The sequence below is a fragment of the Phocoena sinus genome, chromosome 5 (genome assembly GCF_008692025.1).
Source record: "Phocoena sinus isolate mPhoSin1 chromosome 5, mPhoSin1.pri, whole genome shotgun sequence".
Taxonomy (NCBI): Eukaryota; Metazoa; Chordata; class Mammalia; order Artiodactyla; family Phocoenidae; genus Phocoena; species Phocoena sinus.
Window position 1 is genome coordinate 88,550,288 of NC_045767.1, and position 25,342 is coordinate 88,575,629.

The 25,342-nt window shown below is 36.2% G+C and overlaps 1 protein-coding gene across 1 annotated transcript; it reads left to right on the forward strand.

Annotated features, from left to right (window-relative positions):
- The first annotated feature begins 1,310 nt into the window (after nt 1-1,310).
- On the forward strand, nt 1,311-25,055 carry AMTN (amelotin). Its single transcript, XM_032631993.1, has 8 exons — nt 1,311-1,370; nt 4,559-4,639; nt 5,615-5,680; nt 6,571-6,657; nt 10,116-10,151; nt 11,439-11,465; nt 14,069-14,333; nt 24,931-25,055. Exons 1-8 carry the CDS (start codon nt 1,311-1,313, stop codon nt 25,053-25,055), a joined length of 747 nt encoding a protein of 248 aa, XP_032487884.1.
- The last annotated feature ends 287 nt before the right edge of the window (nt 25,056-25,342 follow it).

Consider the following 25,342-nt stretch of genomic DNA (forward strand, 5'->3'; position numbering starts at 1 on the left):
AAGGTTTTGGGAACAACTCATCGTCTCAGACAGACATTCTGTCCCCTAAAACTAGCCAAATCTAAGATGGCTTTCCATGGGACTTCCCTGTGATGCAATGGTTAACACTCCACCCTTCCACTGCAGGGGGCACATGTTTGATCCCTGTTCAGCACAGAATGGCCAACAAAAAATAGGAACTAAGATGGTCTTCCATGTGAAATCCTAGCATGACACAGATTTATCTTTGATTGGACTCAAAATTTGTTGAACAGACCCCACCTCCATCCATATATAAATCGTTAGAGAAGAGACATATCTCAAAAACTCCAGGGGAAGCCTGGGGACCTGAAAACCTATGGTGAGCACCTCATTGTTCTTTCTGTGAAAGAAACCTCAGTGGATCCCTGCATTTTGCTTAGATTAAAGTAGATTTTTCCCCATTTAAAATAAAGTACACCATTCAACTTTTCTGGAAGGAAATTTGGCCATACTTATTGAAACTTAAATAAAACATACATATCCTTTACTACAGTACTTCTAGGAATAATACCTACAGAAATACTCCCACGTGTGTGAAAAAAATTTATAAGGATGTTCATTGTACCACTTTTATAATTACAAATTAAAATGGGAATGGATTAAATTTCCATCAAAAGGAAATGTAATATAAAGTAGTCATTAAATACATGAAATAAAATCTGTACTGACATATATGGTCATCCATTATTTGTTAAGTAAAAAAGTAAATTTCAGAGCAATAAACATAATAGGTCTTATTTTTTAACATACACAGTTATATTTTGATGTTTGATTTATCATGTATACATGATAAACTAGGGATGTCTGGGAAGCCATTTGGGAAGGAGATGGAGGTGAAGAAGGATTGTAATTTTTCATTGTCTGCACTTTTTTTTGATTACACAAGGTATATCTTCCTGAAATATCCTCTATTCAAATGGTAGACATTGGGTAATATGATGTCTGCCACTAATAACTCACCTAATGAAGTGTTGGGAAATGAAAGAAACCAAATGATTTCACAGACAGCTAAGTCCTCATTGGTCCCTCAGTTGCCAGCCTCCTGGAGTCAAGTTTAAATTCCTACTACAAACTCACAGCTCATGAAAGGGTAAAATTTTTCATCATAGAAACTAGAGAAATCAACTGGACTTTGCATATTGTCTCACCTGTACATTTTGCCTAGTGAAGAAAAAGGTAACAGAAATGACCATGTTTCAAATAGAGCATTCTTTTTTTTCAAGTACCACCTTGTCTCAAAAAGAGTGAAAGAATAACACTATTTTGTTGTTTCAGGTAGTAATTTGAACATGAAGGCCAGGATTCTCCTGTTTTGTCTTCTAGGATCAACTCTGTCATCACCAGTAAGTGCAAAATGTATATTTTATGAACCAACCAGCCTGAGCTGCACCTCTCTCTCTACTTGCCCTCTGCTAAAACTGCTCCGTGACCCATTCCTTTAGTTTCCTGTTTTTATTTTCAAAGTTGAAAGATGATAAACTAATGAAGTATTACTGCATATTTCAATGTACTTACATTGTTCAAATACATCCAATCTATCGTGGATTGAGTGGATTAATTTTATAATAAATTAATTTTTATTATTATTTTTATTTATTTTTGAATAATAAATTATTGATTATTTGATTTATTTTGAATAATAAATTGATTTTGATTATTTTTGGCAGAGAAATAGGGTAGAAATTAGGAGAAAAAGGAATGCTTTAGATTATGTCTGCTCAAAGTGGATAATGATTCTACTTCCAAAAAGAAGTTAAGATTTTCTTGCCAACTAATTATTTTCTCATGACCAAAGATGTAAACTAAAACGTTCTGATTTTTCTAATTGGAAGCATGAAACATCTAGATTGTATAAACTCTAAAATGTCTACCAAATCATGCAATAGTAAGGGAATATTAGAAAGCAGTCAATATTTTTTACTTAGAACATTTCATCACAAAACCTGTTCATATATAACAGTTTTTTGAACAAAAAAGAGCACTAGTATTCAAACGTGTATTCCAACTGTCCTTCAATACTTTATAGACATAATATGGGTGGTTTGGGTCTCTAAGTGACTTTCCCTTTGTTTGAGATGCTTCAGTGTGGACAATAAGAAAAAATTTTTTAATATTTACTATGAATTAGCAGAACAAAAAGAAACAATTCTCAGTTAGGCCTCAAGCTCACTTAACACTTCCTTACTCATCCATACAATCAGCAAATATTTACTGAAAACTCTCTGTATACCATATATTGTGCTAGTTCCTGAAGATACAACGGTAAGAAAAAAAGGCATGATCCTTCATGGTGTTTACAAGGGCTATAGATACAAAAAAATATTTTTAATGTTAAATTATAAATTATAACCATGATTAGTTCTATGAAGGACCTGAACAGGGTGATCTTGGGGGAAGGGGATGGAACAAAACATGAATAACCAACCTCCTTCTTATTTCATTGCAAATATACATTTGTCGGGCTTCCCTGGTGGTGCAGTGGTTGAGAGTTCCCCTGCCTATGCAGGGGACACAGGTTCGTGCCCCGGTCCAGGAAGATCCCACATGCCACAGAGCGGCTAGGTCCGTGAGCCATGGCCGCTGAGCCTGCACATCCAGAGCCTGTGCTCCGCAATGGGAGAGGCCACAACAGTGAGAGGCCCGCGTACCGCAAAAACAAAAACAAAAACAAATATACATTTGTCCTTTAAAGAAGTTGTCTACAAAAATGTGATGTTTAAACAAGGTAAATTAGGAAGTTAAATTCTTTGTAAAACATGGATTTTGCGCTTCACCAAAGAAGTTTGTCAAAAGGTTCTTCTAAATAAGGTGTCTCTAGTGAATTTAAATTACTATAAAATTTGTAAAGACTCAAGACAAATACAACTTTCCTGGAGCACAGCTATCATTCAAAGCAGACTGAGGAGTGCTGTGTAGGTTAATGCAGATTGGGAGCGCAGTTAGAAACAGTGGTGCAGGGAATGTGGGAAGTAACATTAAAATGTCTATTAGGTATAGTATTGGTATTTATTAAATAAAACTCGGGACACATAGACAAGGTTTTTAAAAATGATTTGTACACGAATTTATTGAATTATCATAAAGGTATATAAAATGAATCGAACACTTAAAGCAGCCTAGCAATTGTTTTCAGTAAATCAAAAGTTTGGGAATAGGGTACACATTGGAGATGGGACAGGTTGCATACTCAGAAGAATAGTCAGGCTAGGCCTCAAAAAGAAGCTGAGCTCGAGCAACAACATGAAGCTGGTGAGAAAGTGAGCCAACGATGAGGGAAAAAGCATTCCAGACAGAGGGAACAGGTGAAGATGAGGCTCTGAGGCAAGAAGCAGACTTAAGTGTCCCAGAGACAGCAAGGAGCCTAAATAACAGTAGGAGAGTGAACAAGAGAAAATCAGGTAGGATTGAAGGTCAGAGAGGCACTGGGGGCCCAGGGCCTGAGGGCATTTTAGGCCATTGTATTGTCCCTGGCTGAAAAAGAAGTCAAGCCACGGATTGAACAAAGACGTAAACACACCAGACTGTTGTTTTAAAAGGATCCCTCTGACTGCCATGCTGACAGTGGATTGTAGTGGATGAAAACACATTTGCAGAATTTATACTTACATAATCTTAAGGCTTAAAGGGACTGCTAAGGACAGATAGTGCCAATCTTACCTCTTACAACTGAGAGAAAAGACCAAAGTGAAATCAAGAGTCATTGGTAGCTCCAGGATATATCCAAGTGATCCAAGGGTTAATGTAGTGCTGGGGGGCCCACAGCACACTGCCCTTGGGGATGCAGCCAAGAGCAAATGCCAACCAGAGTCAACCTGGCCAGAGAGCTTCCACCTGAATGCAGATGGAATACAAAGAAAAACAAATAGAAGGATTCATTTATTCAAGGACTAAAAGCACTTGCAGGGATCCTAGTTCAGGCTCTGCAACTCAAAATATCACCTTGGCAGGTGACACTGCTTCTCACTTCCCTCTTCTATAAAACAATACAACTAGATCATATGGATTCAAGGAGATTTTTACCCCTAAAATTCAGTTATTCTTAATACACTAGGAAAATACCTTGGCCAGGAAGGGGACAGAATTTCCATTACAGGAAGTGACTTGTCAGGCACGAGGTAAAATTAGGAAGCTTTGTGAAAATGCAGTAGAAATCATGGCAGCTTACCTTCAAGCTTTGGGAAAAAGCAAATGTGTATAGAGCTAAGGTGTGGACTATATATTTCATGTCCTGGAAAAGGAGGAAAGCACTTTCAGAAAAGAAATGGGAACCTAGGAACTACCTCCAGAAATCCACGTGCCCTACCTCACCCTCTGTCCCTCCCCAGAGCACCCCTCCTGATCTGGCACTTTTCTGCTCCACAATTCCATCTCCTGTCATGCACAAAATGTTCCACGGAGTTAAAACTGCTCCAAAACACACAGAGGCTAAAGACAGATGTTTTTGCATTTGGGTCAACTTGTTACCTCCTGGAAATAAATGGATGCAAAACCTCAAACACATCCCTGCTTCTGCAAAAATTTGTTATCACATATGCAGCTCAACCCTGCTTTGGTAGTTCCTCCACCAAAGCTTGTTCCAGGTCAGGCAACACTGCTAAACCAACAGCAGCCAAATCAGGTAAGAGTCCTACAATGGGGAACATTTAGAGATCAGCAAAGGAAACATGTTAAGACTAGTGGATTTAAAATCAAGATTCAGCCAAAGTCTCATGACTGAGCAACAGAGAGAAAAGCTTTATTTGGGGGAAAATAAAAACAAGAAAGTACTTGCTTTCAAAACTTTGAGCAAGAAAAGCAACACATCTTCATTCTTTTTCCTTTTGTCTGAATAATAATTTGGTTTAGCAACCAAATCTAGTAAACTCTGAAAAACAATAGCTACACCTATTGAAACAGCTTGGTCATCTATGCCCTTGAAGTACTGTGACTTAATCATGTATGGGATTTGCCAGAACTAGCAGGGATTAAGAAGTAATCTATAAAAATAATTGCAGATTTCCTCGTGGTTTTCTTAAATTTCATTGTTGCTGATGAGCTGATGTGTTACTGTAAAATCTGTCTTTGAAACATATTTAAGTACATATGAAAACTGCATGGTCTCCTGGCTACCCACCGCCTTCTTCCCACCCTTCCTCTGTTCAAAAGGACCTCTCCTTACCTACGTCTAGACTTTGTGAAATAGTACAATAATACCAGTCTAAAGTTCTCTTTTTGGTCTATGGACATTATACAATACTCATGTCAGTAGCTGACCTCCCTCCTTAAGGAACTAGAAGCTCTGGGGACCTTCTTTGAAAAATAATACAAAGTTAGATATGTAAAATTAGTTACTAAAGTGAATAATTTATAACTAGATAAGAAATAATAGTAAATTACATATTTTTAAGTTGATAAATACCTTAAACTTGACACATTGCTAGAGTGCCTCCTAGGGCCACGGAAGGGGGCAATGTTAGTGAGAGGCCCTGAAGCTTTACCTTCGTGGTAAATCCACCTGTGACTGGAGTATAGGTTACTTGAGGATATCCTCCACTGACAGCACTGTAAAACCAGACAACCTCTTGTCTCACACATCAATTTCAATGCCCTGCAGGTCTTCCCTTCTTTAAGTCTAATTCCATTGACACAGACGCTCACACTGGGGTCAGACCTGCAACTGGTAAGTACTCTTTTTTATCATTTTAATATCCATTGTTAAATAAAAATAATACCTAATGTGGAGGGTATGTGTGTGTGTGTGTATCCATAGATGTACACATGCACACATATTTATTGTAGTGACAGAGGAAAGTCAAAGAGAGTTGAATGCTATTCAATACATCATTAGAAAATTTTCTTAGCAAGAGAATCTCTAAAGGAATTAATCTAATTTTTAGGTCTTTAGTTCTTCTCACCTCCTCTCCGAGCTCCCCTCCCCATTCCTCTGACACATCTTCCTCATGGCCCACACAACATCCACATACACACACAAACACTATGACTACTCTCATTGCCCCAAAAACAAGAGCAAACAAGAAAGGGTAGAAATATCTACATTCTTTTCATAGAATATCTGTATAGTTTAATCTGTTTGGGGGATAAAATAATGTTTCTTTCCTGCTTAAAATGGATTTTTTTCACTGGTCTGATTTAAATATAGTACTAGACCATATTCAGACTAGATACTTTATTCTGAGCCTCACAATTTTCATGGGGGTACCTACGAAGGAACTCAGTCCTCATAAGAAAGTCATCAGAAAAATTCCAGGAACCCTTGCTGTTACAGCCAAAAAGGGAAGGCAAATATAGAATCATTTAAGTAATCCTCAGGAGAATGGGTTAAATGCCAAAGAAAACCTTAATATGAGAAAATTAGTCCTGGACTTGATTGTTGTACTAGTAGACTAAACAAGTCTTTGAACTTCATTTCTATATCTAATTCCAAATGCAGTGTAGTGTACTATATATTTGCATAGCAAATCCTCCCTTTTACATTTATTAAATATGAATTCAGGTCCTGGATGTTTGAACTGAAACAACACAATGAAAATCTTCCTCGTTGCTCTACAGCTAAATCCTGCTGCAGGGATAGCATCTGGTACCCAGACCCTCCCACTGACCCTGGGGGGATTGAAGGTACAGCAGCAGCTGCAACAAGTGAGTTCAAAGACCTACTAAGTTTAAAAATGGGGAGCATTTTCCCTCAGGTGAAAGCCTAAAGGGGAAGAAGGAATATTTTCAAGGTTCTTTAAAGTTCTACCCTGATAATTTGCAGAGGGATGTCCTACTAAATTTAAAGCAGTCTTTGGCAATTTGGTTCTTGCTGAAATCCCATGAGAAAACAGCATGCTGCCCCATAACCTCTCTAGAATACATTTGTAATAGGTAACAGGAAATGTGAAGAGTTGGGGAAGATCGAGAAGTAAAGAATAAACGGGGGGATTGAGAGGTATCAGGATTCTTCTCCAGCTTGCTCTGTTTCTATTGAAGACCTTCTGGGTGACCAAAATCATTCCAAAGAAAAAATAAGAGATGGATAAAGTTTATTTCCAGCAAATCTAATCTCATCCTTTTTGTGTGCTTTTTTCATGACTCCTCTCGAGTCCCCAAGTGTTCTCTTGTTCCTTCTCTCCTGCCATCATTATGTGCTTTCAGGAAAACCCCCGAAAAAACCCTCACATGAAGATATAAATGACATACTTAGGACATCACCTCTTTCCAAAGTGTTTGCATTTTAACTGCAAAGTCCAAATTTTGTCTTCTTGGAACTTCTCTAAATAGTTAAATTACTCTAGAGAAATATATAATGATCCCTTTATGACTAAATTGGTTACTGTTAACTAATTCTCCCTAACACATGACCTCAGCCCCTATCATTCCCACGTAATGGTTTAATTTTTTGTAGAAGCTTTCTTGATTATTACATACATAGTATATGTTAACTATAGAGAATTTAGAAAACACAGATAATGAAAAAGAAAAAATAAAATTTACCCATAAGCCTACCAGCCAGAATTAAACACTGTCAACATTCTAGGTTATGTCCTTCCACTCTTTTTCTATTCATATAAGTACACTTTTTAAAGACAATATGTTCTTACGATATCTGATGCTCTATAATCTAATTTTTTCACTTAATACATTTTGAATAGTCTTTCCTATATTTTGAATATTCACTTATAACATTGTGAATCACTTATAACATTGTTTTTAATGATTGCTAGTATTCCATCATATTGCAAAAATTGGGGTTTTTTTCCAAAATTTTTGCTGCTATAAACAATTCTACAGTGAACATCCTTTGACTAAGTCTTTGACCACTTCAGTGATTATTTCTTTAAGACCAGTTCTTAGGAATAGAATTTGTGGGTCCAAAGATATTCAGAACTGTAAGACTTTTAATACACATTCCCAAATAATGAAGCATGACTATACCCTAACCATCTTCCTACCACTATGGACACATCCAACTTATAGTAGCAAGCTTATATTAATTAGTAATTATAATCAAAGCTGAGTTTAATTGACAAAATTAATTTAAGCTGCTCAATTTAAATTCTATATCATATGCAACTAATACTTTTTTCTGTGCCTTTTGTCCAAAATAACAACACGAGAAACTCTATACTTCTTCATTTATTCATATTTGTAAAAATATGTAACATAACTAATTTTTACATTTCTTTTTTTAATATTGATGTGTATACCTGTCTATCAGTCATTACTTATTCCTTACAGATATATTAGAGCCTTCACTCAAAGTATTTGCTGCTTATTTATATCTTAATAATAAAAGTGATCCTCAGAAAAAGACTAGAGAGAGTAGCAAATAAAATGAGAATCTCTTTACTACATGACCCTGGTGTAATCTATCTGCCAATTGCCCAGGTTCAGTTTCAATTGCTGGCCTGCTCTAACCTGGAAGTCATGCTTAGTACATCTTCATATCCACCAAAGAATATATCCACCAGAGTCAAAGGCATAAGTGGGCACTGTAGATGTTACTAAAGATTCAGTAGAGATGGTTAGACATTGCACGCTCCCCAACATGCAAAAATATAAATCAATCCTCGTTCTCTGTGGGGATTCTTCGATGTCTCTAGGCTATGCCACCACCAAGGGTCCCCACACATGCCTTCTCCTGCGCAGCCCCAGTCCCTCCGACCCTGTCTCTCCCTATGTAGAGGACCTTACATCCCTGCCAGAAACCTGGGCAGCTGCCCACAGCGTTCTTTTATCTAAGGCAGGCCAGAGTGGCTAAGAGTGAACTCTAGAACCCCAAAACTTCTGGTCAAATCCCAGCTCTCCACTTACTACCTATGTGGCCAAGTTACCTAACCCTCTGTGACTCACTTTCTTCATCATATAGAATAGAGATTAATTAGAATCTACCACTAGAGCTGTTAGGATTAAATGAGTAAATCTACATAAAACATTTAGAACAGTGCCTATATATGGTACTCATTCAATACGTGTTAGCTATTATTATTTCAAACAGTATCTCTGTCAAAAACTAACAATTTTTCTCCTTGTTACATTGGTGCTACATTACTTAGTTCTTACATTTTTTACTTAGACATTTGTGGTTTCCTTTTGTGTCTTTCTGTTCCTTCCAATTTGCCTTTAAAGAAGAAATTTCAATTTTGTTTTCTCCCAAATCCTGTGTCCCTTCCCTTCAATCCACTTTTCCATTGCCACCCTGAAGATGAGTTGCTTTTGTTCAGTAGCCAGGGATCTGACAGAGAGTAAGGCTTTTTCTTAAATGTGTGTACTTTTTACCTTTTGGCATTATAGGTGTTACTGTACAAACTTCTTGAGAAATAATAAAGTTAAGAGTCTTTTTATAAGACTTTCAAATCTTTTAGGTCTGGAATATTAAAAGTTCCATTTTGATAACTTTTGTGACACTCTATGAGATTCTATAGAAATAAAAATAAACCTTAAAACCCTAGTTCTTTCTGACAGACCCCATGGTTAGTTCTTAGAGTGCTAGAGCACACCAACACCTCACCCAGATCTTTCCAACTACAAATCCATAACATGTACGCAGTTCTCAGTGACCAGTGTGGTATTTCTCACTTAGCTCTAAGAACTCTGTTAGGATGAGCGTTGTTGAACAATATCAACCAAAATTTCCTTCCAGTGTTCTATTTTAATATCAAAATATCCAGGCAACCATTATGAGACTTAGTACACATGTTTCAAGAAATCTTGATATTTTAAAATATCCATTACATGTTTTAATGTATCTTCTGAGATGTCATATAAAAGAAACACATGGATTTTATCAACATGATTGCTTGGAATAATTTTAGGTTTGGGGATAGCTTGAAATCAAAGTTATTTTTTGTTCATCCAATTTACTAACTTCTACCTTTTACATGTGCTGCTTTGGACTGGTTTCTAAATCTCTGGGTCTAATCTTCTTTTTACACACTGAATGAGTTCCAATTCCCATCCTGCTCTGTGAGTCCATATATATGATCATAGATGATACATTAAACAAATATCTATTCAGTAAATATTGTATGCTTTTTTAAAGTCTCAATATTTGTATCACTACCAGAACTTACCTTTTAGTATATTTTTTCCTACGTCTTTCACTCTTTTTTCAGGTGTTACCAGTTATTGTAGCACACCTTGGACCCCAGGTAGGATTATTTTGTAAAATGATTTTTATTTTAAATCATCTTAGTGTGAAATATTTCATCCTATCTCAATTCACCAGATAGTTGCCAAGTTTCCTATTTACTTTGCACTGTATGGGCACTGATAATAACAAGAATAATTATTGAGCACTTACTATGTGCCAGGCACTGTTCTAGTACTTTTTATTTATTATGTACTATCTCATCTAATTTTCAAAACAATCTTTTATAGACAATATTTTTATTTCTAATGTGAAGATGAGTAACTGGCAATACTTACAGTTAGTTATTTATTTACAATCACACAGTTAGTAAATGTCACAGATGAAGCAACCAGTCAATCCTTTAAATCACACTGTTAAGAAAATATTAAATTAATGGGCTGATCTAATAATTAATGATTTGGGGGATTTTTATCTCAAATTTATTTATTAACTATATATCTTTTCCCTAAAAATGACACACTTTCCTCTCTCTCTATTTTCCTTTGTGAAAGGTAATTCTTGAGATCACTGATAAAATTACCAAGACCCAAGATCAAATATGAACATCAGATGGCAGCTTTTACTTCTAAAAGCAGAATCAAATATAAAATTCATATTAAATCTTAATTCCACATATGGGAACACATTCCAAGGAAATAATCTGAAATACAGCTAAGGTTTATTTACAAATAAATTCATCAAAATAATTTTATGGTAGAGAAGAATATTAGGTGCAACTTACATTTAAACAAAAGGAAAATTATTACATAAACTGTACAACATAAAAGCAAATACTTTGTGACCATTCAAAATTATATGTATTAAAATTTGTTGGTAATGTGGTTAAATGATTGCTGCGTAGTTAAAAGAAAAGGTAAGACACATTGTGAAAATTACATGACTTCTAGTATGTAAAAAAGAAATGTTTGAAAAACATCTGCAAGAAAAAATATCACATTCTGCATGACGGAATTATTTTTATTGCTTTCTGCATCTTCCAAGTCTCCCCTCATGTGCATCTATTACCTAATTATAGAAAACATGTAACTTCTGTAATGCAGAAGACCTCCCATCACTCAAATAATAAACGTTAGTAGTTCAATGTCATGTGCTAACTTGAGTTTTGTGATACAAATCACAAAGGCAGTTTAAATTATTGTTGAAAATAAATACATATCTCTTTATAATATTTATAACTATTTTAAGTTTTTAAGTTATTATAATATATATATTGCCTCAAATATATTAAACCTTGCCTCAAATATATTAAAAATCTGTCTAATAACTTGTGCCATTTTCTTTTTAGGGTGCTATCCTAAGCTCAGAGGAATTGGTAAAAAGACAAATTAATTACTAGTATTTCAAATTCCTTTCACTGCTACCACAATGCTGTTTTCTATCATCATATAGCCACTTTTGACCACAACCCCTAAAACTGGTGTATACTATCATAAACTGAACACTTTTATAGGTCCTCACATTAGGTTAGCTTTTGTCTAGCTGGGGATTTCATCATCCTTCTCCAGCTACTTGTCCCCATTAGTTTGACTTAGCTTTTGTTTTCCACATATTGATGTCAGATTCAGTTCTATCCAGAAAGCCAATTCATAGTTTTAAACTTTGTATTGATTAAAATGTAGGATTGTAAGTTACTGAAATGCATGCAGATTTAGAATAATATACATATTGATATTTAGTGAGGAAGGATTACTTTTTTGACTTAGATGTTTAATGTTTATAGAAAAATTTATTATTTTTCTAGCATCTTATGGTGATGAATGAACTCTTCTCTATACATATGAATAACTAGAGGGCTGACCCTAAATAAAACTCATAGTACCATTACTAGGCATTTCTATGCATTTCCGCATAAGTCATTTTCATAGAAAAAATATTTGAATTAATATGGTACCTAAACATGACACTGAAGTAAAGAGTTGAGGCAATATCTGGGAAGATAGTTTTTAAACCTCTATTACTAAAAAGGGATTTGCTGTCCATAAATAAAATCAAGTAACAGGGCTAGACTGTCCATAAGTAAAATCAAGTAACAGGGCTGTTTTGCCAACACTGATACATGAATACCCACATCAACCAGTTATTGACCCGATTCTATAAAATAGGCACCTTAGTAGATTTTTTTACATGTGTTGCCTTTAATCCTCACCAGATTACAAAGTAGAGTAGAGATACCAACTTTATATAAAAAGAAACTGAGGCTCAGAAAGCTTAAGCAAATTAGGTCCGAAGGTCAAAAAAATAAAAGTAAATCCAGATTGAAAACCATTTTTCTATCCACTATACTAGTGGATAGAAAAATGGTTTTCTTTTTCTTTTTTTTTCTTTTCTTGGTGAAACTCACAGTAACAGCTATATTTTTTATGTAACTAACACACACACATGTTTTATGAACAAATATTTACCCTTAGTATATATAGTGCACTGGTAATTTATAGTCTATTATTTTTGCCTTATTTTTTAATGATGGGCACCACTCACCTTTATTTTATTTATTTATTTATTTATTTAGCTGCATTGGGCCTTCGTTGCTGCACGGGCTTTCTCTACTTATGGCGAGTGGGGGCTACTCTTTGTTGCGATGCGTGGGCTTCTCATTGTGCTGGCTTCTGTTGATGCAGTGCATGGGCTCTAGGCACACGGGCTTCAGTAGTTGTGGCACGTGGGCTCAGTAGTTGTGGCTTGAGGACTCTAGAGCGCAAGCTCAGTAGTTGTGGTGCACGGGCTTAGTTTCTCTGCAGCATGTGGGATCTTCCTGGACCAGAGCTTGAACCTGTGTCCCCTGCATTGGCAGGCAGGTTCTTAACCACTGTACCACCAGGGAAGCCACTTTCTTTATTTCAAATGTATGAAAGTCCCAACTCCCAATTTGAAATTTTCTGTACTCTACTCCTATCTCTCACTCAGCATAAGTCTAATTCTGGTTCCAATACCTCATAAATCTAAGACAGTGTTTTCCAAACATCAGTCCTGGACCATCAAACCAGAACAACTTGGAGAGCTGGTTAAAAATGCGTATTTCTGCCTTCTAGATGGTGCTTATGCAAACTAACAATTGAGATCCACACTCAAAGAAATGGACCTGTGTCTTAATTTTGAATTCTCAATGCTTTTTATTCTGTGAGAATGCTGTCAGAACTGAGAGGTCCAAGAGAACTGGTTCTTGCCTGAACTCTCTCCAAAACCAGCTGATTTCAAATTATTACTTCTTAGGAAGAACTTTTCACAGTAATTTATTCCCAGGGGAAAACAACAACAACAAGTGTAAGTAGCAACAACATTCATTACCAGTGGGCAAATCACTGACTGTCCAAAAGAGAGAAGATCCACTGAGTAACTTCAAGGAATACACCAGTGGCTGAATTGCCAAAGGAAACGTTTCTGACTGAATATTCCAATGCCTTTGAAAAATACATCAAAAGAAACTTGAAGGGGTGAAAAGCATGAGATAAGAATTGATTAATCTACTTGAACTAATTTTTCCATTAATTTTTAGTCTCTTAAATTACTCTAAAAAGAAATATGGGCAAAGGAGAGACGATGCTTTAGGTCAATAACAGAAATGCAGCCCCCTGTAATTGTATGGATTTTCTCCCTTAGTTCTACCTCCAGATACACCTGATATGAACAAATGATGCATTATTCCTCTTCCTGTGACTGGCTTGATTCTGGCTTTCCCTTTCTGAGGAAAATGGAGCACAGCAAGGAATCCCAGTAATGAAAACAGCATCAGGCTTGGCTGGGGAGAGGGAGGCATTTCCTCTGAGGAACGCTCGATCTTTACTGTTTTTTCTGACTCTACCCTCTCCATCTGTAAATCCTACCCAAACTTGCTACCCTCAAGGAAGAAAAAGCTGGTTGACCACCTTTTAAATGTGTTCCTTTGACTTTGTTTTCTATTTCCTTCTCTCATTCCAGCCAGTGACCCCCCAAATCTTAACAGGATTTATCTTCCATCCCTTGTTTCCCGGAGCCATTCTGCCCACCAGTCAGGCTACTCCAGAGGTCCAGAATGGAATCCTTTCTGCAGGACAAGCAGGAGCAAATCCTGCCATCCGGGGAACCTCAGAGGGCCCCTTCCCAACTACCAGTGGCACAGATGATGACTTTTCAGAGACCACCCCTGTAGGCATCCAAAGGGGCATACACACCACTGAGGAAACCACCACAGGGTCACCAAAAGGTAAGTTCTCCAAGCCAGGAAAGTGCCCCAGAGCCGTGAAAGTCATCTGCAGAGTGAGAGAGGAGTTCTTTGTCTTGTCTTGACAAATACAGATCCCAGTAATATCAGGGAGCCCCCTTACTCACTCACATTTGATTCCAGCAATGTGAGGGAGTATTTTTACTGGGCTACCAACCCTATTGGATCTATCCAGAAAGAAGATATTTAATTGCTGGCATAATTTACTTTCCATGTTACGTCGGAGCTGGAAATATTTGGAAACAGACAGTGTTCTCCATTTCCCATCCCCCCCCCCGCACCCTTCAAACACACACAGGACACAGTTAATCAATCAAGATACTCTTTTCCACTCACTAAGCATGGATGAGCCTCAGAACCTTCCTAACATAAGGAAGGTCTGAGGCTTCAGAAGGTTGCAAGCTGCCACTAGCAATAGACTAGAGCTAGTGCAGTGCATGAACCCATGTGCCACTCCCCTCACATGGGACTTAAGAAAAGTTGCAAAAGTCAGCTCTTCTAGTACCAACAGACAGAGATAATCATTTAACCTGTGAGGATGTCCAGACCCACATGTTCCAAATAACCAAATGGACAAAAGAATGATTTGCTATTGATACTCTTGCTCCAAAGAAAGAAATTTTGATCTCAAGTAAAAAATGTTTGAATTCAATATGCCTTTACCTACATTTAAAAAGTGTCTTTTTTTCTTCCAGGAATTTAGTAAGCTGTCTCAAATTTTTTCAACTAAGCCACCTCAAATGTGGTGATACATAAGAATCTTTTTCATTGATCATATTATGGAATAGACTGAGACATACTGGAGAGTATCAGAAGAAATTAATTCTTAGTTTACCTAAAAATTTTTTCTTGAAATTTCAGAAGATATACACTTCCTGGAGAATACTTACTTCTGAAAAAGAATACTAATTAAATGGATAAATTTATCTTTAAAATATAACATTATGCCACGTTAGACCCAGAAGATATGTATATTAAAATGTATTTTGAAACTGACTCTTTTTCTTCTTTGTGGGTGAAAGAAAGTTGGACAATTTCAGAAACTCCATTACTTCAGGATACTTAGATGGTACTCTTGGTCTAGACTTTCTTTGGAAACAGACAATGCTGCAGTCATGGGAGTGGACATCCAGCTGTGTAAGAAGAATTCTAATTTCCTCACAACTACCTTATGACCCACTCTATCCCATAAGAGCCACAAGTTTAATTTTTAATATTAAAATTAAAAGCAAATTATATATGTATCTAAAATATGCAGTGGAAGTCAAGAATTATAATTCATATTGTCTGTCCTCAAGTTGCTTATACACAGAGCTAGTGATTATGGCATTTAGTCGTCAATTTGGTATGCCTGAGTAAGAAATGAAATTGATAAAATACCTGCTAAAGAGCTCGAGGAATCACATTCCCTGACTTCAGACTATACTACAAAGCTACAGTAATCAAAACAGCATGGTACTGGCACAAAAACAGACATACAGATCAATGGAACAGGATAGAAAGCCCAGAAATCAACCCATGAACCTATGGTCAATTAATCTATGACAAAAGAGACAAGAATATACAATGGAGAAAGACAAGTCCTTCAATAAGTGGTGCTGGAAAAACTGGACAGCTACATGTAAAAGAATGAAATTAGAACATTCTCTAACACCATATACAAAAATAAACACAAAATGGATGGATTAAAGACCTAAATGTAAGACTGGATACTACAAAACTCTTAGAGGAAAACATAGGCAGAACACTCTTTGACATAAATTGCAGCAATATCTTTTTGGACCCACCTCCTAGAATAATGAAAATAAAAACAAAAATAAACAAATGAGACCTAATTAAACTTTAAAACTTTTGTAAAAAGGAAACCATAAACAAAACAAAAAGAAAATCCACAGAATGAGAGAAAATATTCGCAAATGAAGTGACCCACAAGGAGTTAATCTCCAAAATATTCAAACAGCTCACACAGCTCTATATCAAAAAAACAAACAACCCAATCAAAAAAATGGGCAAAATATCTAAATATACATTTGTCCAAAGAAGACATGCAGGTGGCCAAAAAGCACAATAAAAGATGCTCAACATTGCTAATTATTAGAGAAATGCAAATCAAAACTATAATGAGGTGTCACCTCACACAGGTCAGAATTGCCATCATCAAAAAGTCTACAAACAATAAACGCTGGAGAGGGTGTGAAGAAAAGGGAGCCCTCCTACACTGTTGGTGGGAGGTGAATTGGTATAACCACTATAGAGAACAGTATGGATGTTCCTTAAAAATCCAAAAATAGAACTATCATATGATACAGCAATCCCAGTCCTGGGCATATATCCAGAGAAAACTATAATCTGAAAAGGTACATGTACCCCAACATTCATTGCAGCAATATTTACAATAGCCAAGACATGGAAACAACCCAAATGTACATCGACAGATGAATGGAAAAAGAAGATGTGGTATATATATACAATGGAATACTACTCAGCCATAAAAAAAAATGAAATAATGCTACTTGCAGCAACATGGATGGACCTGGAGATTATCATATGAAGTGAAGTAAGTTAGAGAAAGACAAATATCGTATGATATCACCTATATGTGGAATCTTAAAAAATGATACAAATGAACTTATTTATAAAACAGAAATAGACTCACAGACATAGAATACAAACTTATGGTTAACAAAGGGGGTAATGGGGGGTAGATAAATTAAGAGTGTGGAATTAATATATACACACTACTGTATATAAAATAAACAACAAGGACCTACAATATAGCACAGGGAACTATACTCAATATCTTGTAATAACCTATAATGGAAAAGAATCTGAAAAAGAATGTATATATACACACATATATATATAACTGAATCACTTTTATACACATGAAACTAACACAACATTGTAAATTAATTATACTTCAATTTAAAAAAATAAATAAAATAAAAAATTTAAAAGTATCCACTAAAGTTGAGACTCTTGCTCTGCACGCCTAAAAGGTAGAATTTAATCTGATTTAAATTTATAACCCAGACCACTGCACTTCATTCAGAGTGGGAGGGAGTTGGAGGGATTACTATAAACTACAGTAGAGGTCCCACATAGGAAAGATATGAATAGGTTTAATAACATTCCTCATTATATTTGAGTCAGCCCCATCAGTATGGAAAAAACCTAAGTATATACCCACAAAATACGTTCCATGTTACATTTTTCAGGTGGTTAAAATTTTACTAGTGGTTAAAGATTTATTAGCCACAGTGTTTCAAATTTGCAGAGCTGAATAACATATTATGAATTGTTAAGATTTTTATAGCCAAATAAGAGTAAATTAGGATTTAATTTTCAAAAAATACTTTGCCATTAATGTCATGTGATACTAATTAAAAGTGTTAATCAAAAGATTTCCTAGGTAACCCTCTATCAAAAATCATTCTCTCTGAGCCTCATTTTTCTTATCTGTAAAATGGGGGCAAAAACCTGTTATAAATACCCCACAAGTTTAACAAGATGATCAAAACAGGTAATACATGAAAGTGCTCTGTAAACTCCAAACCACTGTAAAAATTCATTTTGTTTACTTTCAATATCCTTCAAACCAATTAAAATTACCTGTCCTTCTAGCCCCACATCTTCTCCCTGGTCTTCCTCAATATATTTTAATTATTAGTGTAGGTATATAATTGCCAGCTAAGCCATCGAGATCAGGTGTCTTCCTGGGTATGCTACACTTGGGGGAATCTGAAAACTTCCCAAGGCTAAAGGCACACAGATGGATTTAAGGGCTCAGTTTCCACATTTACATCCGACATATGGACTTTCCTAAGATAGATCTGTCTGAGAACATGTACTACATTTCTTCCTCTCCTTTCATAGTCACTCTTTTCTCACGTTACAGAAAAAAGACCTATGTCTCATCTGTCACTGATCTCACTGTGGAAAAGTGTTATGTCATAGAAAACCTCCAGGACACAAAACAAACAAAGAATTTCAAATACTGGTGCTGGTGTTGAGAATGACAATGGCCTTTTAATGGCCTTTTACAACTCAGGTAGTTTCTTATTCTTAGTTTTCAATGAAATTAAATGAGGACCTAATGGAATAGGAATTTGATCATTGAAAACATTTTTTGTTTTAATGAGGTATGTGGGCCTCGTACTGTTGTGGCCTCTCCCGTTGCGGAGCACAGGCTCCGGACGCACAGGCTCAGCAGCCATGGCTCATGGGCCCAGCCACTCCACGACATGTGGGATCTTCTCAGACCGGGGCAAGAACCCATATCCCCCGCATCAGCAGGCGGACTCCCAACAATTGCACCACCAGGGAAGCCCTGAAAACATTTTTGATGGTAGAAATTAAAACTACAAAACATTAAATGTTTTCATTAATTCATTTTAAAATATCAATAACACATAAACTACATGTCAATACAAATAGCATCCTTTTTAAATTAAAAATAACTTTTTTAATTTGACGAGAATGCTCAATTTAATTAACAAAATTTAGTGAGAAGAATGGTTTTATCTTTGAACTCTCATGTCTGACTTAATAGAAGATGTTAGGATTCTCTTATCTGCTTCTGCATTCAATCTTCATCTGTCACAATATCACATATGTAGCTGCTGGAAAATTCTACTGTATATTCTTCATAGAATGAGAATGACAAAGGAAAATGAAATCTTTATATTATTATGAAAATAGTTTTATCTCACTGACCTATCAAAAGAATCTCAGGTCCATTTACATGGAATTTTAGAAAATGCGAAGTTATAGTGACAGAAAACAGATCAGTGGCCACCTGGGGCAAGGGTCGGTGGAAGGATCGATACAATGGTTGCTCGGGTAAAGTTTTTATGGTGATGGAAACATCTGTATCTTGAGTGTGGTCATGTTTCCAGGAGTATATGCAGTCACTAAAATTTTATCAAACTTTGCAAAAAAAAAAAAAGATCTCAGGGACCCCCAAGAATCCTCACCAAATTTTGAGAATAACTTTGAATGATGTTGCATTCACATTTTTTAATCCTCTCCCTACTTATATATTGAAAATGGCATAGTGATCTACCACATGTGTGTGACTTTACACACATTCTCCTTGCTTATTGTACTGCTAGTCTGTGCCCTACACACACAGTAACTCTGATAAAATCAAATTTATTCAATTCCCACCAAAAAAGAAAAAAGCTATAGTAAATATATAATAGTATGTGCTGCAATATCAAATATATTCCTGGCAGAAAACATCTTCCCTTTAAAGGAGGCATCAGTGAAAACTGAAAATTCTGCTTCCAATTTTACAGTCTGGTAGAATTTTACACAGACTAGTTTCTGACTTCAAACATTACAGACCTTTTTTCTCTTTCATTACTCATACTTCTGCTGCCAAGCACCACAAGACAAGTTCATGTGGCAAGGCCAACTTTCGCCTTTCACTTTGGTGTCCCAACACTGAAACTTTGAGACAGTAGGGGGTAGGAGTATTCCTGAAGCCATTTCTAAAGTGGCAACTTATTCACAAGCCACATATATATAGCCCACTAAAACCAAATTCAATATCTCCCCAATTCAACCTTTCTGAGGCAGATCTTGAAAATGCCTGTGATAACCCCAATGCCATTGACACAAAGTATGATGAAAGAAAAGTCAACATGGAGAGAAACAGATGTCTTCACTGGTTGTGATTAAAATATCTTACATTTTCAAGAGTTACAAATATAAAACCCCACAAACACACACTCTCAGGGCTCGGGAAGGAGCCTGTGTGAGTGAAAGTCCCTGCAGCTTAAACTTAAACTTTATTGGCTTTATAATTAATCTGTCTCTGCCTCACCACTTTTACTCAGTTGTATTTGCCCTTTCTTCCTCTGTATTTTGTGTTCTTTTTGCAATAATCCTATTTATGTCCTTATTGTAAAGCAAAAATTTCATAATAACACCTCCCATGTTCTAGGTGACAAGTTCTGCTTGGAGTACAAAGCAAAGGGAAATAATATATACTGACAGCATTCTATGTAAGAAGTGCAAAATATTTTTGGAAAATAGAACTCTAACTTACTCTTGGTAAGGTAATGGATACCAAACTCTAGAGAGAAATGCCGTCCAATAGAAATACAACATGAATCACATATGTAATTTAAAATGTTCTAGTAGCCACATGAAAAGGTAAAAAGAAGTAGGTGAAGTTAATTTTAATAATATATTTTATTTAACCATATATATATATATAATATTATACCCTGGACATACATATAATACAAACAATTTATGAGCTTGGGGCTTCCCTGGTGGTGCAGAGGTCAAGAATTCACCTGCCAATGCAAGGGACATGGGTTCGAGCCCTGGTCCGGGAAGATCCCACATGCCGTGGAGCAACTAAGCCCATGTGCCACAACTATTGAGCCCGCATGCTACAACTACTGAAGCCTGCGTGCCTAGAGCCTGTGCTCTGCAACAAGGGAAGCAACAGCAAAGAGAAGCCCACTTCAACGAAGAGTAGCCCCCACTCGCCACAACTAGAGAAAGCCCACGTACAGCAACAAAGACACAGTGCAGCCAAAAATAAATTAATTAATTATTATTTTTTTCTTTTTTGGTTACTAAATCTTTGGAACTAGATGTGTGTTTCAATTTGCATCTCAATTTAAACTACTAGCCACATTTCAAGTGCTTAATAGCCACATTTGGCTAGTGGTTACCATACTGGATAGTGCATGCCTAAATATAATGGAAGAGCCACAGGGTTAAAAGTAACACCCCTATTTTAACAACAGGAAAATCTAAAGCTTGGTATAAGTAACATCTCCAAGGTCACTCAGGAGCTAGCATTTGGTGGAGATGGAGTTTGAACATGGGTTTGCATAACAAGTTATAAAGTTGAAAGAAACTTTTCTAAATTACCAAAAATAAAAATCAAATTTAATCAATAGTGTTAGAGAAAAGACCAGATCATAAAATAATATAAATCATTGTAAGATGAAGAGAAAGAAGAGAATCTAGACATTGACCTTTCACAAAAATTAACTCAAAATGGCTCATAGACCTAAATGTAATATGCAAAAATAAAGATCCCTAGAATACACAGAAAGAATATCTACATGACCTTAGATTTGGAGATGACTCTTTAGATACAATATCAAAAGTACTCTCCATGAAAGAAAAAATGGTAAGTTAAAGTTAAATTTTTCTGCTCTGCCAAAGATAGGGGTAAGAGAATTTTTAAAAAGCCATAGACTGGGAGAAAATCTTAGCAAAACATATATCTGATAAAGGACTGGTATCCAAAATATACAAAGAACTCATAAAATTCAACAATAAGAAAACAAGCAACCCAATTTTTTGAATGGGCAAGAAATCTGAACAGACACCAAAAAAAAAAAAAAAACCCATACAGATGGCAATTATTTGGAATATGGGAAAACAATGCTCAACATCATATGTCAGCATGATATTATAAATTCATAAACAATGAGATACAACTGAATATCTATTAGAAAGGTTAAAATTCACACACTGGTAAAACCAAATGCAGGTAAGGATGTGGAGCAATGGGAACTCTCATCCATTGCTGGTAGAAATGCAAAATGGTACAGCTACTTTGGAAGACAGTTTGGCAGTTTCTTACAAAACTTAAAATATTCTTAGCCACATAATCCAGGATTGCACTCCTTAGTATTTACCCAAATGAGTTGAAAACTTACGTTCACACAAGAATCTGCATAAAAATGTTTATAGCAACTTTAGTCATAATTGCCAAACTTGGAAGCAAACAAGATGTCTTTCAATAGCTCAATGGATAAACAAACTGTGGTACAACATACAGTGGAATATTATTCTGCTAGCAAGCCACAGAAAGTCATAAAGTAATCTTAAATGCATATTACTAAGCAAAAGAAGCCAATCTGCTAGATACACACTGTATGATTCCAGCTGGATGGCATTTTGGAAAAGGCAAAACTGGAGACAGTAAAATGATCAGTGGCTGCCAGAGTTTTGGGAGAAGGGAAGGATGGACAGGTGAAGCACAGAGGATTTTTAGGGCAATGAAACTATTGTGTATGATACTGAGATGGTAGGTACACATCATTACACATTTGTAAAACCCACATAATATACAACATAAAGAGTGAACCCTAATGTAAACTATGGGATTTAGTTAATAAAAATGTGTCATTATTGGATCATCAATAGTGACAAACGTACCACACTAATGCAAGCTGTTAACAATAAGATTAACTATGCAGGAGATGAAAAGGGGATAAAAGGGAACTCTCTGTACTTTCTGCTCAATTTTTCTGTAAACCTAAAACTGATTTTTTTTTTTTTTTGCGGTACACGGGCCTCTCACTGTTGTGGTCTCTCCTCTTGCAGAGCACAGGCTCCAGACGCGCAAGCTCATCGGCCATGGCTCACAGGCCCAGCCGCTCCGCGACATGTGGGATCTTCCCAGACCGGGGCATGAACCCGTGTCCCCTGCATTGGCAGGCAGACTCTCAACCACTGCGCCACCAGGGAAGCCCTAAAACTGATTTTTTAAAGTATTAATTTTTTAAAATATATCCAAAAAATTACTGGTTAGTATTTTAAAATATTAGCCCACAATGTTTGCAAATTGATATGGTTTGCTAGAAATGATGACTAAGAGATAGAAAATATCACCCCCTAGTGGCCCTGAGAAAGAAAACTACAAGTAATGAACCAGCTAGAGTCAAAGAAAAAGCAGCAAGTGTCCCTTTTGTGGGACAAGATACTTCTAAAAACAAATTACGTCTCAAATATTATAACTATACATAAATCCAAGTAAGAACTCAAGTATTCAGGAGGAAGGGTGATTAAGGACAACATTTAAGGAAAATCAGAGAGTGTATGAGCAAAGTATCAATATATAAGTGACTGATGCCTTATAATACCATGGGAGTGATGTGGAAAGAAGGAAACCAAACTCTATAACTCCTTCAACTGTCTAAGTATTCCTTGGGTAAGAAGGCCTCGGCAGGCCAGGAAACGAAGTCACACTAAAGGGCCATAAAAATGCAGGTCCATCCTCCAGTAAAATATTGGCAGACCTGACCAGCAGATGTAAGATATAAGATCTAAGATGTAAGAAGCCGCATTCAAGAAACTCAAGGGGACTAAGCAAACACAAGTTGAACTTTTAATGATTAATATAGTTAAAACTTTAAATTTGTTAAACTAAAACAGGTTACCATATACTCAATACAAAATGGGTCATGACAGATCTTAGACCAACACGTAGGACAAATAATTGCAACAATTATTCACTTCAGAATAAAATTTAAAAGAACAGCTAATTTGAATTAAACTTCCTTTAAACTGCAAGAAGACATTACATATAAGAACATCTCAACAAGTATTGTACTTATGTCCCTTACAGAATCTATCAAATATTTTTAGGACCCAAAGATCCTGCCATTTTATTTGTGTCCCTATGTAACTGAGAATACAATTGAGAAGTCATAGACTAGAAATCATAGAAGGAAGATAGCACATATGAGAGCACTTTCTATGCAGATAAACACACTGCCCTCCCACTACCATTCTAGGTGAATTCCACTGGTGTTGTGGACAGATTCATGCTACAGATAGCATCCTCAATATTTTGAATTCAACCTCCTGGATGTCAATATATATTGCTAAGGATGTTTACTTTCACCCTACATGCTAACCTTTGGACCTATGAATTCATGAGCTCTTTATCCAAATGTATCTAACATGCTGTTAAACCCCTCCATTGGTTCTCTTAATTTTGTTTATTGACATTTTCAGTTCCAGAATTTATATTTGGCTCTTTTTGAAATCTGCTACACCATATTATATAGTTTCCTGTTGCCTGTCAAAGTTTTCAAGGCTTGCTTTTATCTCTTTGAATGTAGTCTTAGTTTTATCAAAGCAAGGTATAATTCTAATTATCTCGATTCCCCATCCGTTGCTTTCTATTTTCTGTTTTTCCTCTCATTCTTCCCATAGGATCTTGCCTCCTATTGAATCAGGTTATCTTTGATAATATGTCGAACTTTGTTGCTAAAAATTTTTGTAGAAACAATTAGTGCCAGAGGGTATTTTTGTTTGTTTCTGCCAGGAGCCCAGGGAAATAACAACCTGGATCATCCTAATCCAGTTTTAGAGTTTGAGATTTTTCTGGGCCCTCCAAATAACAGAAAGGCAGGCAGCAGTCCCTCGAGGGCAGCTGACTTACTTCTGTTTCACCCCTACTGGTCCCTAATCAATGGCACGTCCAGGGCTCCCACCTTTGGTGGGCCCTGGACTCTGACTGCTGTCCCTTCAGGCTGGCCAGACTATTAAACAAACTCTTCTAGATTGGCAACTAGAATCAGTGCAAAAATGGCCCTAAATGCTGGACTGTCCTCTCTAGATTTCCATCCCCTCCTGGATCTTAGCCTAGTAATTCTACACTATCTGATTAACTCTTTGATGGTTTTAAAATTTTTGTGTGTCATTCAGTTTTTACTTGTCTTGAGCAGGAAGAATCAGTCCAAATGACTTTATCGTTACTGAAAACCAGTATTCCATTCCTGATCTTTACTCCTAACCCATTCCACAGTATCTCTGGCAGGGGGAAGATCTATGAACAATCAAAAGGTGTATGATGCTCAACGAAGTGGCCAGTCCCGACACCTGATGTGGATACTCACCCCCGAAACTAAGAGTGTCGATACTCACCCATGAAACTAGGAGTGTGGATACTCACCCCTGTTCTCAACTGAGGCTTGGGTGCTGATTCTGTTAATTTAGGAACAACCCCACATGGTGCCTCATGTCACCATATATCAAATAAGAAGTGATTATTCATTAAAAATACAATACTTCTGGAATTCTCAAAAGTTAAATGTTAATGGTCCCCTTTTGTCATGAATAAAGAAAAACTGAACAAGACTCTGATATGGAAGGTGTGTGAGTATATTTGTATATGTGTATGCTAGCCTCCAAAATATTACACAAGTTATTCTGCTTAC